Genomic DNA, 16985 nt, shown 5'->3' with positions numbered 1-16985 from the left:
CATGAAAAAAATCCAGTTTCCTCCTGAGAACTCCCAAACATCACAAAGCAAGCTTAAAAATAATTAAAAATCAAAACTCTGATTGTATTTCCCAACTTCTGGCTTGCCAAGTGATCGTTTTCCAAGTTTTTGTTTACAATTGTGAGGTAAAATGTAATTCAACACCTTGCGTATGTGTTTATGTGTTTATTAAGTAGGAAAGCTGAAATATCTTGAAGTAATTATCATGAGCAGGGACTTTAGGAAAAAAAAAAAAAGGTGTTTATTACAAATCTCCCAAGAAATCTGGCAAGCTTTTTGGTTTGTGTTAATTCTCCAGCTCAGTTCTGGGAAACCAGGAAAGGTGGGACCCGAGCTGCAATGGAGGAAAGCAACACACAACAAATAGTAAACAGAAATCTCCCCCAAACTGCATCCAAAAGTGCAAGAGGAAATAGAAATCTTCTAAACATTTATTTTTACAGCAGCAAAGCAGCAAAAGGTGTCACCGTGTCTTTCATTTTCCCATTGCTAGTCACTCTGATGGCTTTTTATTTGCAGACTGGATGCCAGCCAGTAGTGAAAAAAGTAAAGCCACTGGCCTTCAGGCTGCTTGAACAGAACAAGGATCAGCTTCATCAAACAGTGCAGATAAGGGGCCCTTCACCAGCTGAACTTTGGATCTCAGGACGAGGAACATGAAACGGGGTGTCATGCACACAGGCAGCACTTAACTTTGGGGAAGAAAATGAGGATCTTAACTGTGTCTGTGGGAGAGGTGGGTTCAGGGATGTGTGTAGATGTTCTCCAGAGGGCTTGGGTTTTGTGTATCTAGCAGAACTGCTTTGTGTGGTTGTCAGAAGACCGTAAGCCAACACGTCTTGATGAAGATCTGCATCTTCATCGTGAGAGATGATGCGGTGGGGGTATTATCCAGCATGTTGATTCTCATGGTGTTGTACCCAAGACAGTGGCTGGTGGCTCAGCCTCTTCAGTCACGTCCAGGACATGGGGACAGAGAACAGGAGAGAGCTTGCAACTGTCTTGAGCTACAACCCTAGCAGGGAGGAATGTGCTATTGGAATCAACCAAATGAGTGTCCTGCTCCAACCGTGTGACCCGTTGTGTCTCAGCATGTCTGTAAAGCCAGTTGGATGTGCTCTAGAGACTAGATCTAGAGCCAGAATACCAGGTGCTGCTGATGGATGGCAAAAAGCCATGTTTTATCTTTTCCCAGAAGTCAGGGGCAGGAAGCTTCTGTCTCCTGAGCAATTGCTCTGAGTGCAGCTGGGCTTGCTCCTTCCTGCACGATCCCTACACCATGTTAGCCTCAGCCTGTGGTGAAGTCCTGCATTGGATGCAGTTGTTCCTGCTCTTTCCGGCTCCCATCCTGCCACCAGCTGGTTTCCTTCAGATCCCGCAGAGCTCAGAGGTCAATCTTTGTGCTCTGACTCACACCATAAAAACTCCTCCAAGGTGCCCTTGGGGGTTTTTAGAGGCTGTGGAAGAGTCCAAGTCAATCTACATCCCACCCAACCCGCAGTCTGAAACGGGAGCAGACGTCTCTACTAACTTTGTCTGGCTTTGGGTCAGGACCTGAGCAGCTGGATTTTTAAAATCAGGCTACTTGTCTCTGAAGCTTGGGATACATTTACTCTCTTTGCAGCAAGGATGACCACAGGAGGAAACCATAGAGGCCAACCATGCAGTGATACAAGGGCCTCCTGGAGGCCGTTTTCCAGCCACTTCTCAGCTCACCCATCTGCCCTGCCATCCTTCATCCTCATTTTCCCTGTTACTTCCTACCAGATTCTCTAAATCTCTGCAGCTCAACATAGAAAGAAGGACCCTAACCTTTGGGGAGGGCTCCTGCCTTCCTGCTTTGCACATCCAGCACATCCAGCTTGTAGTCAGTGCTTTCTTCTATGAGGAGGTCCTTGTCTCTCTCTTGCTTGTTTGTGAAGTAACCCTCCCTAAATTTCCCTTCCAACTAGTTGACCAGTCTCTATCCAAAACCATTTACAAGTTCCACATTATACTTCCTTCTAAATGGCATGACTCTAAAAAGTTTAAAAGTTTGTCCTACCTCTCCTTTTTTTTTTTTTTTTTTTTTTTTTAAATGCTGCTCTTTACCCCATGGCAAAAGGGCACAGCACACAGCTCACCTCTTCCCTCCCAACCTCCGTTTGTATGGCCACATTCAGATGTCCATTACAAACAGCCTGTGGCATGTGCCAGACTTCAAACTGTGCCAAAAAAATTGTCTAGGAAATGGCTAGTCGCTCCAAGCCAAATCTGTGCCAGGGATAGTGGTAGTAATTCAACAGTAAGGATGGGCACCTGCCAATATTTGAGCATGAGCATTACAGTGTTTGACCTGTGCAGACACAGCCTTTGATTTCAGACCCATTTTAGCCTCCTAACGTGTCCTGCATCTGGACTGTGGCAGGATGGCCGCTCAGCCTGGATGGTGGAAGGAACAGCCAAGGGCAAAGACTGAATTTGACCCTCTTTCTCCTGAGCTTGTGGGAGTCATGCAAGCGTTTGCATTGCTTTGCTCGGGCCTGCTGCAGATGTGAAGGACATCCTGAATACAAGAGGTTTGTCCAAGGTTATGAGAGCTCAGCTTACTCAAAGAGGAGCCCGTTTGACCATCATTCCAGGTCTGATCACACAGCTCAGCTTACGTGGTTGTTTATAGACCACAAGCAGAGGATTTCATTTTAGTCTGGCTGTCTCTGCCAAGCAAACACTGGCTTGTTGCTTGGGAACAGCAAACAAATTCCAGCGAGGGGGACATTCAGGCCTTGTTTTCATGAACGAACATCTCCAGTTATTCCTGAGGCTTGTGCTGATCAAGAGAGCAGACACGAGGGCAGATCTCTAGCCTATCTGAATCCTTGGGCTGTCCCTGTAGCTACAGGAGCTGAAATGGCTGCAAATGCTCAAAATATATCTCCCAAGATGTCTGGACGTTTTTTTTTAATGTCTCTTTCAGAAACCGGCATGGGACAACTAGGGTCATACTGAAGAACCCCTATTTCTGTAGCCATATGAGCTCTGTCAGTTATAGCTAGAGCTAAGGGATTCCCAAGCCTTCTCACTAGTGTCTTCTTCCTCATTTGCTTTTTTTCCAATGAGGTCAAGAATTTCAGCCTAATCTCTTTTCAGAGCAGCCCTTGGTCTGATTCATGTCCAAATCAGCCCAGATCTCTTAAAGAATAGTAGACTTTACCTTGTTACTTATTCTGCTATCCTGGCATCCCCTTTACTTTGCCTGACTGTCCACCCTATTTCTACATGCAGTAATGCAGGCGTTGGTGTCAGGAGCGGTTCAGAGTAACTCCACTGACTCCATGGGGTTTAACCCTCATGGAAACAGTGCAGCACAGGCAAGATTGTTCTTCATGGAAGGGATTCCTGCAGCTAGAGCATAGGGTCATGCTGGAGATGCCCTTTGCTGAGTGCCTATAATAAGAAATACTAATTGTTTTGAGGATATAAGGGGTGGAAATGGTGTTTGGGTCTGGTCCCATGAAATGAAAACAAACAGGTGTATAGATACGGGCTGAGTGGAAAAAAGCCTTTCCATAGTAAGAGGAGTTGAGCATTTCCTTCTCTCTGGGGATACAGGATGCACCACCCTGTAAGTAACTGATTTTTCTCCACACTGCTGGTCTTTGCCTGGATTTCCTTGGTTTCCGTGGGAGCAGCATACCCTATCATATACGTACACTAAAACATCTTATACTGTTATTATATTATTGTTTCATTCAAGCAGCAGGTGCTGATGTGGTGGTGGGCATGACTTCCTCATAAAAGAGAGATTTTATCTCTTGCATGAGGCAATAAGCACGAATGAGTTTGGAGGGAAACAACTTGGGCACTTGGCAAAGGGAAACAGGTCAAAACCTATCTGAGAGTTCAGAGGTCTGTAGCAAAACAGCTTTTTATTTTATTTATTTATTTATTTATTGAGAATTATTTTTCAGCCATCTCTTTAAGCAAGGGAATACATAGCCAGGGAAGTGTGGGACAGTGCCTTGCAGAAGCAGCTTGCATTTACAGTCATGTGGCTTCCAGACAGACACCGTGAAGCTGTCAGGTAGGTTGGCCAAGCTGGCCAAGCATTTCCACCCTACCCCTTTGACTTAGCTGAGTCAAAACTCGTCTGCCCAACAGGTTCAAAATATATAGGGGTCAGAAGAGATTTACAAGAAGAGCAGCATGAGCTCGTATGCTTCACTTTCGTAGGAAAGCAGGCTGTAAACATGGTGGCTAACATTCATCAAGATAAGAGGCGTGAATCATCATCTGTGTGGATGAATGTGATAAATAAAATGATTTGGAAATGCTCCTTGATTTACATTGCCTGTCTGTGCTGAGTTCCTATATCAATGTGCGTTGGAGAGCTGGCCTGGAGTCCTTACAACACGGTGAGGAATTTGGCTCTGGGCTCAAGCCCATCTCTGTTTTCAGCTGTGGTTCCCAAGCCAACAGGCAGGTCTGTGCAATTAGGGCTCTCCTGTCAGCTCTTCTAAGGGCAGAGGATCTCCAGTGAGGTGCTGGTATCTCCCTGTGTGTGCTCAAGTCCCACACGGTGCTCTGCGTGTGTTATAAAAACCCAAAAGAAAATAGCTGGGCTGCTTGTGGGCGGCCTCAGAATCACCCAGAGAATCAAGTTACTCAAGTGAGTTCATCTTTGAACCTCTCATCATGGGTCCTGACCCTAATGAAGTCAATGGGAATTTTCCTGTTTGATTCATCAGAGAAAGAATTTTGCCTCCTAGGGAGGACTTTTCCCTGGCTCTGACCAGTGAGTGAGCTAATTGGCATAATTCTCTCATTAGATCATTGTTTTCTTGCTTATACAGATGTGATTGTCCCGGAGACAGGCTCTTTCTTGGGACATGGATACCAAGAGCAAACTAGTAAGTGGTGCAGGGGCATCAAGATGCTTCAGGCTGAAAAGTTAAAGGAGAAGAAAGAAACACAGAAGGGCTGAGTGCATGGGGAGACCAGTTTGGTTTAGGCTGAGACATCTCATAGACAGAAAGCTGCTGGGTACAAACATGCTAATTGAATTGCACTTCTTGCCTGGTGATTACAGAGAAAGGAGAAATACCAGAAATGCAGTCCATGGATGAAGACAGTGAGGAATATTTTGCATAGTCTTCAAATCTCTCACCCAGCTGTGACGCTGGGTTCTTCCTTCTTCTCTCTGTGCTATGAAAGAATGAAATGGGATCCTCCCTACTGGGCTTTGCATGGCCTGTTGGAGCTGGGGGTGTATGGGGACAGCATATTCACCACTGCTATAAAACCTGCCTCTGTGTAGCCTATGTGTGGGTAAGCACAGAGGTATGTGCATGGGGAATTCCTGCTCCTTCTCCATGTTTTAACCCTTTAGCCAGCCTTTCCCAGTGCTTATAAATACCTGGCACAGCCTGGGAACGAGACATATGGGTCACACTTGGCCTTATGTCAAAACAGGTTTTGGACCAGGAATGATGGTAGAGGGCTGCTCCATTGCAGTGATTTTCCAGGGAAATGGATCACTGTGTTGGCTTCTGGTTAATGGGAAACAGTGTAACCCATCACCAGCAATTTTTCTGAGAGGACTCAGGAGTCACAGAAGGGCACTTGCTGTTCTGTTGAACTTCAGGTTTATTGCTTTCAGGTAAGGAGAGGCAATTTCTCACCTGAGCATAACAGATAACTGACAAATGTCAAAGGGGGCAATATACATAAGCAAATGGAATGGCCCAATTCCTTCCTGTTGCAGCATCTTCTAAAAAGTCACAGCAAAAGGCAACACGTTTAAAAGTCCACTAGTCAATCCATAGCCTCTGACAACTGGAGCAAAAGTTGTCCCAGGGGAGCAACAGTCATAGAAAGACAAAACATTCCTTCCCAAGAGATAAAACACAGTCACAGCCTGTTCCTTGTTAGTGGAGCCTGCAGGTCTCCATGTGTTGCAGTTTGCTCCTTGGGAAATTTTCAGCCTTTTTTATAGGAGTCAGGACAAAATTTTGCAGCACAGGATGATAGGTTCAAAGCAGAAACCAGTCAGATATTCACCAGAAGCACAGTTTCCAACTCGGCACAAGCCCCCTTCGTGGTTACAGCTACCTGGTCCATAAGCATTTCCTGTACAAAGAAGCAGCAAGTTGATAGGTAAAATGCATGGGGTTTTATTTAACACAAGGGTGCCTGATCAGCCGAGGCAAGACTGAGAGTTGCATGGAGCCTGGGCATGCAAATCTCAAAGAGCGTGGCCAGGATCCCTGTGTTAAAGGACACCTTGTGATATCTGTATTTATTACCCCCCACCACCACCTCCTCCCAAAATAAATAAATTAATTAAAAAGTCCTGAGGCTCAAAGCCAATCTCGTGTATCATTTTGTCATACAGTCTTTTTTTTTTTTTTTTTTTTTTTAGGGTATTGTCAAAGACCTTCCACTGGAGGTTGGTTCAGCTGCCATCACCCTACCGAGGAAACAATTGCAGTCTGAGAAAAAGAGGAAACACTTCTCCAAGGGCTCCAGAAAGAAACACCAGAGCAGAGGTAAAAGACACATCCTCTAAAGTTTGCCCAAATACTCTGCCTGGAAAGACAGAGCAATGTCCCATTTTCAAAGATATTTCCCTCCTTATTCCCCTAGGGATGGAATTACACATTTTGCCAAAGTGCCTGACCCATTCCTTCACCCAGAAACTTAAGGACACTTCCCCCCACTCAGTACCTATAATACATTGATGTGATTGTTTGGCTATGAAAGCTTATTCCTATTCCCAGCTGCCTCCATTTACCACCCTTGGCCTTCCTGGTCTTACCGTGAGCAGTCAAGGAGATGAAGATTAAAAAGAACCAAAGGATCCCCATTGCTTTGATTCTGCTGGAAAGCATCAGGGCTGAGCTAGAGATTTTGCAGCAGCCTCTGTATGCCATTGGCATGCTGGATAGCATCCTGGAAGAGGGAGGGTACAGGCAGGAATTAGCTATAATCCCGTCTCCAGTGTAGCAGTCGCTGCTCAGAAATCCTGCTCTGTGTCGTTCTGACCCAGCGATGCCGCTCCAAACAATGTCGACTCGTTTTACATGCCCTGATTATCGGCTTCCCTGCTTCCTGTTCCTGGCACTTGGCATTTTTGGACTGGTAGATTGCCAAATGTAGACAGTGAAGAGCCTGGAGTGCTGATGAGCTGGAGGGTGGTAACTTGCAAAGACTGAGGAGCTGCAGAGAGAAGAGCCACGCAGGCTAAGAGTGATTCATTTCTGCCTGAGCTCCTTTGGATTTTTATTCCATCTGAAACCTGGATGTAGTTTTCCTGCCAAAAAGTCATTACAGCTTTGGCTTCTGAGGAATTTGGGAGGCCTCATTCCAGAGCGGGATGACCACACAGTGCTTCTCCACACCACTGGTAGAGGAGGTAGCTCAGCAGCACCCTGCTTGTGATAGATGTGCAGCTTTTGCTGTAAAATCAGCATCAGATATTCCAGCTGCCCTCACTTGGCTGCTGGCCCTGTTGATTGATGGCCCTTTGGCCCTATTAATATAGTTATTTCTGTGGATACTTCCTAAACTGGACAGCTGAGGTTAAACTGGACAGGCCCAGGTTTAAAAAAAAATCACTTCTTCTTGGAAAAAAAACAAGAGTTATTCACATGCACTTGATAAAGTCGTTTAATCTTCTGGATTTGCAGCCACAAAGATATTGATTCACAGAGGTGCCTTGTGTCATAGAATTATAGAATCACAGAATCATTTTGGTTGCAAATGACCTTTAAAATCATTAAGTTAAGTCCAACTGTAAACCCATCACCACCATTCCTGCTAAACCATGGCCCTAAGTGCCTCATCTACACATTTCTTGTCACTTGAGATGTTTAATTATCAGATATTTCCACTTGAGATTGGCAGGAAGGACATGCATATGCCTTTCTAGAAACCAAATGTGATACCCTTCGTCAGCTCAAGGGACACCACATGTTTGTAAGCGGGCAACTGAGTCTGGCCTTCTAAAGCCAGGAAGACCAAAAGTCAGAGATTTCCTTGAATGCTCTATAGCCTTTTGAGTAAAATATTTCACATCCAGGGAGCCCATGAAACTGCAGCAGAACTGCTATGTCCTTCATTGCCCATCCAGGATCCTTCAGGCCTGTGACCCACTAGTCTGATGGGAGAGACACTCAGAGCCAAGATGACAGAGGTTGGTGATCCCACCAACCCCCGGAATTATTCCTTCAGCAAATACCCCTGAAAGAGATGCTCAGAGACCCTTCATAGATATTTCTAGTCTGCCTTGCTGATGGAGGTGAAGATCACGTCTGGACACATGCTAGTAGATTAAACACAGAGGTGCAAATGTTATCTAGGTCTCAGTTGCCCACTCTGGCACTCCATGAACACAGAGATTGTGAGACTGTAGCTTCTTCTGTAATCTCGTGGCAGGAGCACCCAGCTAAATTTTTCTATGTGAAGTTTGTTCTCCCTCCAACCACCTGGGATATAATTCCTTCAAATAAGGGGCCTGGGAATGTGCTTTAGCAGGTGTCTGGGAACACACACATAGCACCGAGTTCTGCTCTGTTGGGCTTTAGGCATTTTATTGGTTACAGACGACATAAGAATTCAAGTCTGTATGCAGTCTATAATCACTGGATGCCAAGAAGTGGCAAACTCAACCTGAGAGGTGTTTTACATATTTCTAGATTAGTTACAGCATTTGCTACAAAGCCATAGCAGAAGTGAAAAGCATATCAACTGTGCAGACAACGAGACAACTGCATTCTCCTGATATCCATTTTATAATGGATATAACTGAATATAAATGCTTAACTGGAAAACAGAAACAAATAGACCAAAAAAGAGGAAGGAATGATCTTTAGCTTTTTAAGAGACCTGATTCGCCAACAGTTTGTTTCTTTTTGGAACGGGGTAGTGGGGGCGGTATTTTCTTGCTGCTTCTTTGCAGCATGGAATTAATGGTCCAAAGCAATGCTGGATAACATATTCATCTAAGAAGCAGGGTCCCCACCGGCACACCCCACCTGCAAGCATGCATCTTCTTGTTTCCTGGGCATTTCCTGCAGGAAAAAAAAAAAAAAAGATGTACATGAAATGCCAATTTGTTCAGAAACCACTGCGTCAGACACAGGAAAAGAACCTGGGCTATTAGCAAGCACAAGAGGTGACCCTGCAGCCTAGCTCGTCCAGATGTGAAATACTTGCAAATAGAAATAAAATGATAGACCGGTTCTTAAGTGATTATAGTCTTTTCTAATGATTTTTGGAGATCTAAAAGGATATGTCTTGCCCAAGGCTTCTCAGCAGAATTGTGGTAGAGTTTGAGTCTCTATCCCAGGCTTCTGCGCTACTTAATAGGAAGTACCCCCTCGTTGGAGAAAGCTTTTAAGTCTTACCTCTGGAGTGGCCCTGGTGTCTCCTTTACTTAAACTCATGGATTTTGCTCGCTAATACCCAGAACAGTCATGGGAGAGCAGAGCGCATCTGAATTCTTGGTTTGCCCTATAAGTGTACCCTTGTGGCATCCAATATTTACCCTGTCACTCTCATCCTTCACAGATGTGCAGCAGGTGCTCTCTCTCTCTCTCCGAATACTTCCCAGCACAGTGCCCTGCTCTGCCCACCAGCCCAGCCCTTCACAGCCTCCTCAGATGCTCCTCGCTCCTATTTGAGTGGTCCTTCAAGCGGGGATGCCCCTGTCTCCAAGAGCCTTGTTAAGCTCTGAGTACCCATCACACTCCGAGCCTGCAGGGTGGGTGAAGTCTCCATGTCTGCAAAATACCCGAGATCTCCTTCTGCAGCCCAGCACTTTCCTTCCTTACCTGGAGGATTCAGGAGGATGATTGGCAAGACAAGCCAGAGGAACTCCATCTCTGCAAGGCGTCAGGATAGGAGAATGGATGGGAGAGAGGTTTTGTGCTTGGAAAGCTCTGCTCTACTTGGAAAGCTCTGCTGGCAGGAGGGGCAGGAATTACTTGTGCTCAGGTTTCATGCACTCTGTAAGCGATATAAAGGATTTATCTGAGGTTGTCCTGCCCCCACAGCCCCATTTGAAGCTATGGACTATTTGGTTCCTGAAAGATACTAATCTTGGAGAAAGAGCAGTGTCAATGCCTGATGCAGCCACATGTCATTCCCAGGTGAGCCTGCTCAAGCTTTGTGAAATGCAGAATTTTTCTGCCTTTTCTCTCCAGGCTTTGTAGCTTTTTAAGTGCTTTTCCACTCCAATAATGAAGTGCTCTCTTGAGTTTGCGTTCAGGATCCCCCAAGCAGAAAGAGAAAATTCAACTTCTGTGGTGTGGAGAGGCTCATCTCCATAGAGTGTGAATGTCTGTGTGTGGCTTTCTACACACAGCCAAATGACTGTGACATTCTGGAGTGGAAATGGGATGTAAATAATCTGTCTATAAACACAGGAAACAATCCAATATCTAAGATCCTCATTGCAAAAGCTTGTTAATGTAGATGCACCATTGCATTAGGCACCAAGGGTTACCAATCCCGAATTTTGAAGCTGAACATTTCTTTACAAAAACATTGGCAAAAGAAAGATAAGTTATTCAGTGTCAGGATTTTGACAGGGATAGGTCTTGAATAGGCAAGACCCTTTTCACTCTTTGGCGGAGCTGTGGTGTACACCTGCTTTCTTGCATGTTGCTGGCACCTCCTTCCAGACCTAGGTAACCCAGGTCCATTGAGGGCAGCCAGTGCACTTGACACTCACCTGGGATCTGATTAGAAGTGATAAATGCTTGCCTGGAAAGTCCCCGCGCTGAGCCGTGTCCTCCACCAGCTTGCGTGCCTGCTGAGCTATGGGTACATGCAGGTGGGGTTCCTCCTGTCCCTTCATATGCTCAGAACACTCCACATTTTGGGTTTACAGTGTGCCTTTGTGGGTGGGTTATCTGCTTTCATGGGAGGCCTTTCATCATTGGTCACAGTGCTAGTCCCTTGATGGGTTTCTGTGGGAGTTGTTGGGACCTTTTAAGAATTTCTTGTGTGCTTTATCTGCATACGAGACCTGATTTGGGGCTAGTAAGCAGACTCTTTATGCTTTACTGGTTTCTGTCTTATGATGCCTCAATGAATCTTCTAGCAAACCTGCGACTTGATTTGACTTGGAATGAAAAGGCTCCAGCCATCTTCCTTCTCTCATTTTCACTTCTCCTGCCAGGTGCTGATATGTTGGTCAGGGCACTGTTTTTAACTCCATCAATTATTGTGTGTCCTTGTGAAGTCCCTTTGACTCTTTGGTGGTATCTCTATTCCAGTAAATTAGACACCATCATCCAACTCTCCTTTTTTTTTTTCCAGAATAGGAGAGAGAGCATCTCAGTGAAATGGAGATGAACCAGCTTCCTGAGAAGGCCACGTGTGAGGACACAGTAGTGTTGTGAGATGTGCAGGTGCTGAAGTGATGAGAATTAGGAAGCATCCAAGGTATGGAGTTGGAGGTCGTAAGGGTCAGTTACTTTTTACATTTTTTTCTCTCAGAAAGTGGTAATAAATCACAATCCGATCCACTTTGATTCACTTTTAAGTCCCAGACAGCCAAGTGCTCTTTAGAAACTAATGAGAGACAAACAAGACATGCCAATGTAAGAAAGCAATTTTATTATCACTGCCATTATAATGCTTATTACACACAAGACAAAGATCCCAAGTTTCCAAGTTTTCCAGACACCACATCTCCAGTTCACTTTATTCTATATACCTGCAGCAGAGCATGACATAATATCGGCAGGTCCCGATCTCTTCTTGCTGGAAACCACAGTCATCGTATTGGCATATCCCGCCTCTTGCCAGGCACCAGGATGAATTCCAAGTCAGTGGAGCGCTCATCACTTCTCAAAAGAGATACAGGGAGTTGGGAAATAGTTTTTTTTTAAGTTGCTACCATGATAGCAGATCAAAGGACAAGAAAGACCAATCAGGTGTTATAGTGAGGTGCACTTATGTGTGGGAAGACTCAGAGGAGACAGAGACCGCAGCTTGTTTATACTTTTGCTAGATTTGTGTGGGTCTCAGAGTAAGCCATAAATCAAGACATTTCATTAAAAAACAGCCACATTTTTTTTCTAATGAGAAAAAAAATACCATTAATCTTCCCCCTCACCACTTTCTTTTATGAAAATCTGAACCTTTGGATATATATATATATTTACTAATAAAACAGGGTTGATAAAAAAAAAAAATAGGACAAGGGTCAAACACTGGATTTTCACCATCTGTTCTGTGAAATTCCTAGCACATCCCTGAAATGGTTTTAGTTCAGAATAACTGCTGCTATTTCAAACAGTTCCCAGGTGTAGTTGGGGACCTGGCACAGATCAGGGATTGCTCCCAAAAGGCTCTTTAAATGTAGCCTCTTGTTCTTTAGAAAAAAATTTAATACGACAGACAAGACCAGATTGTGACATTTGCCCATTGAGGTAAAGAGGCTCTGGGACTGCTCAGTTTGCTAGTATAGATACAGTCTTTCTGACACTGAATAGTCAAGAAAATGTACCAGATTTTCTGAGAATTTTCTTAGACTTGCAGGGTGACATGTAAAACAGGCAAGTTTTCTACTTGATGCAGATCAGGCGAAATATGGAAGCGAACCTGTGCCTCTCACATCCTGCTGAGTGCCACTGGCTTCTCTCAGGGAGATGCATTACCTCTCTTGTTTTGACCAGGATTCTTATTCTGGACCTTCCAATCACTTATCCATTTTTTAAATTCCAACAAAACAGTATTTTTAATGAGGAAAAAGAAACCCTTAAACTTATGGAGGTATAAAATGAAATAAACATATTTTAAGAAGATAAGACAGGCATTTCAGAAGTTATTTTATCTTGTAAGAAAACAGATCATTAGAAAGTCTGCTAAAAGGTCTGGTTAGCTATAACTTTTCATCATACCATAACAAGAATGCAGACACAAATGAATGAGAATAACCAAGCTGGACATACATGGTGCTCTGCCACCCAAAGCATCCTTTGAAGCAAGAGGTCACCTATCAGTTTCTCCTGGAAGCTCCTCCATCTCCTTGAAGCACTCTCAGAAAGACACTCAAGAGCAAAAAACATGCATATTAAAAAAAAAAAAGTTTATGGAATTACAGCACTTCAAAATTTTGAGGAAACAATAGGTGAGCCTTTTCAGCTCATTTCTTTCGCATGAAACATTGCTGTGACTGAGTTTTCCTCACAAAACTATTCACATATGATGTGAATTTCAAGAACATAGGTTCAAATGCTTATGGAAACATAATCTTGTTAATAATCAGCAAGAGTCTGGAAAGCTTGAACTCTCACCAAGTCAGGAAAGATGTACAATAAGATAGGTATTTGACAGAGCTATAATATTTATGCAGCAGAAGCAGCCCATAATCTACATCTGTATTAAACAGCAAATGGACAGCATTGAAAGAAATCATGGCTTTCTTCTACAATTTCCAAAACTGTAGCAGTTGTGTGCCTTTTGAGATAAGCTTACACAAATACTATGTGTAAGGTTATTAATGTGTAATATATTTGTATTTATTTCAACACAGAGATGTTTAGGCCTCTTAATCCAGCTGCAATGCCAATAACAAGTACAGTATTCAACAGTAACGTCAGTGAGGGTAGTTACAGAAAACTCACTGTTTATATCACTTTAATAGAAGAAAAAGAGACCATTTTACAAAATGTTCCTGTTATCCCCTATCCATAATTACCAAGGGTAGTTTGATTTGGGCCTGTTTTGGAGGAAGGGTGGGATGATCTCATAAAAATTTTATCAAGAAGAGCTTTCTGCACAAAATAAACAAACAAACAGACCAGCTTGTATTCTCTGCTCTAGCTTTGCACAGATGACTGTAGTAACCAGGAATGCATGGGTTCTTTGTACTGAAGACATGTCCTGAAAGCTGCTGAGCTCCTCAAAAGACCCTCTTTGACAATAAATATGTAATGAAGAATAGAGCACACTAAGGATTTTCCAGGATGTGTCTTACTGTGTCTAAAGGAGGTGGATAAATAGTGTGATCTGAAGAAAGATGGTAGCTTAGTATTACCTTCTGGAAGGAAAAGGAGCTTTACCACCATAGCCAGCTTCGAGAGGCACCTCCAGGCTCTGCAATCAGCCCCAACACTGAGCGTTGCAGTGTGCACCAGCAGGCCCAGGAGCCTCAGTGCCGGGGCAAAGAGACAGCAATCGCCTCCCATAATGCTGCAAAGTTTAAATATGCAGGAAACCAAAGTGCCACAACACAGAAACATGACAGGACAAAAAAAAAGGAAGGGAGGTAAAGAGCAGGTTAAAAGGCGATGTGGTTTCTAGGGACATTGTGGCTATGTTTATGTGGATTTCTGAGTGTGGGTGCAAGAGGGAGATTCTGCCTCTTTCCAGGGATCTTTGATTGCTATACTTGTTTATTTAGTATGTATCTCCTTGGATATGTGGAGGAAAAATCATGGTACCACAAGCAAATTGCGTACTTCATATGTTGAGAAATGTGGCAGTTTCCCTACACCGCCAGGAAGAAAATTTCCTTGTCTTCCATTCCATGAATTTCCATGGGTTTTTGCAACTCAGTGAGGTCTTTGCTGCACTTCTTTGCAGCACTTCCATTCTTTGTAAGGACAAAGTCCCAGCTATTATTGGAGACATTTGATTTCTAAAGGTACACAGTGACCATCCTTATCTTTACAAATATGGAAGTTTGATGTAGTGTCTATAATGAAAGGGGTTTAAGTCAAAACAGAAAACGTCATTACATCAACATATGAAATAGTGATACACTCATATATAGGAAGTTCCATGAAGTTTTGTCTCCAAAAGGAGAGACACAAGGAAGGATCATATGGACAACCGAATCTTCTTTAAGGAAAGGAATTTGTGACTTAACAGCCTGAAAAAGAAACAACTGAAGGAGGGATATTAAAAAGCTATGAAGAAGATAGGAATGATTGCTCATTTGCAATATGGAAGTAGATAGCACTGACTGAAATTATTATGCAAGAGGTTTTAAGACAAAAAAAATCTGATTTAAAAGGAAAAAGCAAGTGAGAACATTTAAACACAAAGATACCTGTGGTTAGAAGTCTTGAGCTGCTAATTCTTTGAAGCCAGGAGAATATACCAGGTTTCATAATGATGTGGTTGTGATGTTTATTGCAGAACAGTGCAGAAACAGCCTGATCCATGCATGTAGCTAGAAGGACACTGCTTAGAATATAATATTTCTAGAGAAATAGCGAATATTTTTCCTCACTTTTCTAATCTCCTTTACGAATGTTGCCTGCTCAGACTGGGTTTCTACCTATGCAGTAGGTTTTATGATACCATGAGCAAGCCCAAAATGCAACAAAAGATGCTGAGCAGACTTATGAATGAAAACAGAAACCATTGTAGGCAACACAATGTGAAGTGCCTTTGAGCAGGCCAAGATCTATAGAAGGAATTAAATTTTCAATTGTGCTGCAGAATCAATTCATTTCTCTTATTTTTTCTCCTGCTGAAACCCCATGGGCCCCAATTATGTGTCTCTTACTCCCAAATCCAAAGGCAGCCTTTCCAGTGATTTTTAGAAGCCTCATGAGACCTCACAGGACTCCAAGAAACATTTTTGTGCAAATAGAGAAGAGAAAAGGTAACGGTTGGTGGAGAGTTTCAGATTATATCTATGTTGTGATAGGTAGGAATAGAACAGTCTTGGGTTCCTCCAAGCTCTGGGACTGCAATGCTGCAGGCCGATCTTGCTAGTGGACAGCAAGAGGTGCTCCAAAACCCAGAGATTTACCTATGACTTAAAATTTAATGCTGACATCTGGCCCAGTTAGCAGGGACAGGAGATTTTTCCAGCTCCTTCCTTCCCCAAAAGCCTTTTTCTAAGATGCAGAGTCAGCAGGAGGGTGGGAGAAGGGGAACCAGAGTATTCGGCAAACTATAGTTAGCTTCCCTGGTGTAGTTTACTTGAGAAATGCAGAGGAACACTTCTACCTGTGTCCTACCACACACAAAGGACAGAACTTGTGATTTTGGGATAAGCACAGGAAGGTCATTTCTGTGGTGCCTTCTTTCAGCAGTGCCATAAAGTTGCATAAAGAGACTGCAAAGAGTCTTAAGAGCCAGCACCAGGTACTGGCTTCTGTGGGACAGTTCTGGTTTGACTTTTTGTCACTGAAGGTTGACTATTCATGTCCGGTTTTGCACTGAGAAATAAGGATTGGCTTTAATGTAAAGAGCTGAACAGGATGGTGGAGTATAGTCTGCACCATTACAAAAACTAGTGGTGCCTCCTGTGCAATAAGATTCATTGCCTCGCATGGACAGACACTAGTATGGATCTTGCCCCTTACCTGGAACAGCCTGGAGGAGGAAGAGGAGAACAGCCATGTGGTGGGAAGAGAGCTTTGTGGTAGAAGGTCTCAGATGTAATATGGAGGCAGGCCACAGTGCCAGAAACTTTAATCAAGGAAGGAGGAAGCACTCTTGCATTTATAGGGCTGTGGGAATTGACCTAGCTATCTGAGGGACCCTGGCACTGGTGAGTGAGGAAAGCAGGCCATGAAGCAAGGAGTACATCTTGACCGCTGCACATGGTTAAGCCCGAACAATGACAGAAGGTCACAAAAATAAGCACTAGGAAGGCTATTCTTCATACTGACCCCTATAGAGACCTGCATTACTTGTAGACTTCAAAGCCAGGTTACTCAAGATGGTTGGTAATGCACTTGGAGAAAACCAACCATGGTTTGGGTGATAGAGGTGTGAAAATAACACAGAAATACCTGAAACTTCTTGGTGATAATTTATCAGAGGGTCTAAGGTGCTGCTGAAATGTTTGCAGTGTCTGTGTAAACCTTGCTGTGTGGAGTTCAATGTGTGACTGTCTCAGAGGTCTATCTGCAGCCAGTAACCCACAAGAAATAATTGGGAGACAGTAATAAAAGTATCATCACTTCCCAGCAGAAAAGGCGGCTGCGGTCCACTTCACAAGGTAA

At 43.7% G+C, this 16985-nt stretch overlaps 2 protein-coding genes across 2 annotated transcripts; both read right to left on the bottom strand.

The window, feature by feature from the left end:
* Positions 1 to 5852: 5852 nt before the first annotated feature.
* Positions 5853 to 6950, bottom strand: LOC148592585 (gallinacin-12-like). The gene is made up of 2 exons (XM_088534341.1): positions 6818 to 6950; positions 5853 to 6129 (listed from the first exon to the last, which is right to left on the bottom strand). Exons 1-2 carry the CDS (start codon positions 6948 to 6950, stop codon positions 5999 to 6001), a joined length of 264 nt encoding a protein of 87 aa, XP_088390467.1. The 3' UTR covers positions 5853 to 5998.
* A 7620-nt stretch (positions 6951 to 14570) lies between these two features.
* LOC104565957 (gallinacin-11-like) lies at positions 14571 to 16377 on the bottom strand. The gene is given in 3 exon segments (XM_088534366.1): positions 14571 to 14713; positions 15380 to 15430; positions 16341 to 16377. Coding segments are annotated over 3 exon segments (231 nt in total).
* Between the last annotated feature and the right edge of the window lie 608 nt (positions 16378 to 16985).

This window comes from Tinamus guttatus, unplaced genomic scaffold (assembly GCF_059628265.1).
Source record: "Tinamus guttatus ecotype Peru unplaced genomic scaffold, ASM5962826v1 Tinamus_guttatus_pri_ptg000548l, whole genome shotgun sequence".
Classification (NCBI taxonomy): Eukaryota; Metazoa; Chordata; class Aves; order Tinamiformes; family Tinamidae; genus Tinamus; species Tinamus guttatus.
The sequence above is the reverse complement of the archived record's forward strand: the minus strand, read 5'-3'. Positions and strand labels throughout refer to the sequence as shown.